Source organism: Macrobrachium rosenbergii, chromosome 16 (assembly GCF_040412425.1).
Source record: "Macrobrachium rosenbergii isolate ZJJX-2024 chromosome 16, ASM4041242v1, whole genome shotgun sequence".
Lineage (NCBI taxonomy): Eukaryota > Metazoa > Arthropoda > Malacostraca > Decapoda > Palaemonidae > Macrobrachium > Macrobrachium rosenbergii.
The window spans coordinates 26173710-26175517 of record NC_089756.1 but is presented as its reverse complement, the minus strand read 5'-3'; the positions used below and the strand labels follow the sequence as shown (position 1 = coordinate 26175517).

The 1808-nt window shown below is 43.1% G+C and overlaps 1 protein-coding gene across 2 annotated transcripts in view; it reads right to left on the bottom strand.

Moving 5' to 3' along the window:
- The window catches only part of LOC136847220 (protein split ends-like), a 101090-nt gene extending 100253 nt beyond the window's left edge, over nt 1–837 (bottom strand). Inside the window, exon 1 of one of the 2 annotated variants that reach the window (XM_067118681.1) lies at nt 1–837. This exon is cut by the window's left edge and continues 27 nt beyond it. In XM_067118681.1, the coding sequence (XP_066974782.1) occupies nt 1–520 (520 nt within the window). In that variant the 5' untranslated portion in view covers nt 521–837. The other variant, XM_067118682.1, reaches the window with a different exon arrangement.
- Nucleotides 838–1808: the final 971 nt, after the last annotated feature.

The window sequence follows — 1808 nt, the reverse complement described above, 5'->3', positions numbered from 1 at the left end:
GCGTTATCTTTCTGAATTTTGAATGCGGTAAGGTGGTGGCTTTGACGCCATGTTCGACGAAATCCTCGTCCCTGGGCGGTGGAGAGGCGCTGCCGACACTGGTCCGTTCTCTGTCGCTGCTTCTGTCCTGCTCCGAGTCGGGTTTTGCCTCGCCGCAGGGGAACTGCGCTGGGTCGTGCTCAATGTGCGTGCCTCCAGGACTCAGTTGCAGGCCGTAGTCGAAAAGGAGAGACGTGAGGTATTCTTCGTCGTTGTAGAACTCGCTGGAGTTGAAGTTTCCCAGAGGAGAGGCGGTCGTCGCAGGCGTTTGCAGACTCGGGCCTGGCAGCGGCTGCAGAGCGGGTTCTCGAGACGGTTGTCCGTAATCGTCGCGGGCGAATAATTTGGGTAATCTGCCAGGCGTTGATGGGTCTCCTGGCGACTCTACTTTGTGATGTGGCGTGAAGTCCCAGTTGGGGCGTTTTGCCATATTATGACGTTCAGGCAGTGATATGGTGAGGTGGTGGAAAACGTTTTCCATAGGTCTGTTGCACGTTAACGCGATCACTTAATTCAGTATTAGAAACGGTGGAATGCTGTCACCCATTACCAGTGTGCCCTTCCAATTTATGTTTTACGTTTCATAATTCCCATTGTTTCTGGATCAAGTTGCAGACACGTTTAAACACGTCCCAGTAAGGGCTGGTCTCACCGTACAGTTTTCTATACGTTTTTTTTGCGCACCACGTAAGGCTAAACGTTTTTATGATTGCACGTTGCGGCCATCAAACAATTTCCGAAGCCTAGAAGCGATACCAACTACACCCGTTCGTTCTCGAAATAATACTAGATACGTATGAAGTTGGCCGAACCTTTTACGTCCGCTTCCCCAGCGAAACGTTTTCGGTGGCTGAGAGTTGCCAGTTAGCGCGTCTCGCTTCTCTCTGCCAGTGTCGGCACAGCGGTTACTTGTAGAATGCACTACAGGACATTTATTCCCCGCCAGCTGTTTGATAAACAGAAGTGGTGTGTGTAGTATTACACGCGTATGCTTCTTTTTATTTTGATCGCTCGTGTTTTTCTTGCAATTCAAACTTTCTTAAGTATGTGGAACGCAGAGTTTGACGGTGTATGATCAGTTCGCCGCTTCTTGGATGTTACGAATTTACATCAGCTTTCAGTAGCCGTATATTGCATTGTATTATCCAGCACCCTTTAGATATACAACCAGTAAAAAAAGGTGTCGCAAATGGAGGTGACTGCAACTGGGCACCGGCTCTCAAACGGCCGAGCTCTTGGGAATTCCAGGATCTTGGCCTAAGAAGGCAGCAAGTGCTTCTCTCTCACTCCTTGAAGTAGAGGCTGATAGAAATTTCCAGGGGAATCATAGAAGCACTTTAGTGAGATAACTGCTGTGAGTTTGTAAGCTGTGAAGAAAGCTCTCTCTCTCTCTCTCTCTCTCTCTCTCTCTCTCTCTCTCTCTCTCTCTCTCTCTCTCTCTCTCTCAAACACACACACTATATATATATATATATATATATATATATATATATATATACATGTATATATATATACATGTATATATATATATATATATTCTCTCTCTCTATATATATATATATATGTATATATATATATATATTATATATATATATATATATATATATATATATATATATATATATATATATATATATATATATATTATAGAGAAGAGAAAAAATTTTGAATATATATGACTCTGCAGGAATTGAAGTCATTTATGATCTGCATTTAGATTCAAGGGTTTGTAGTGACAGAATATAGAAAAACTGTGAAGAATTCTTGAA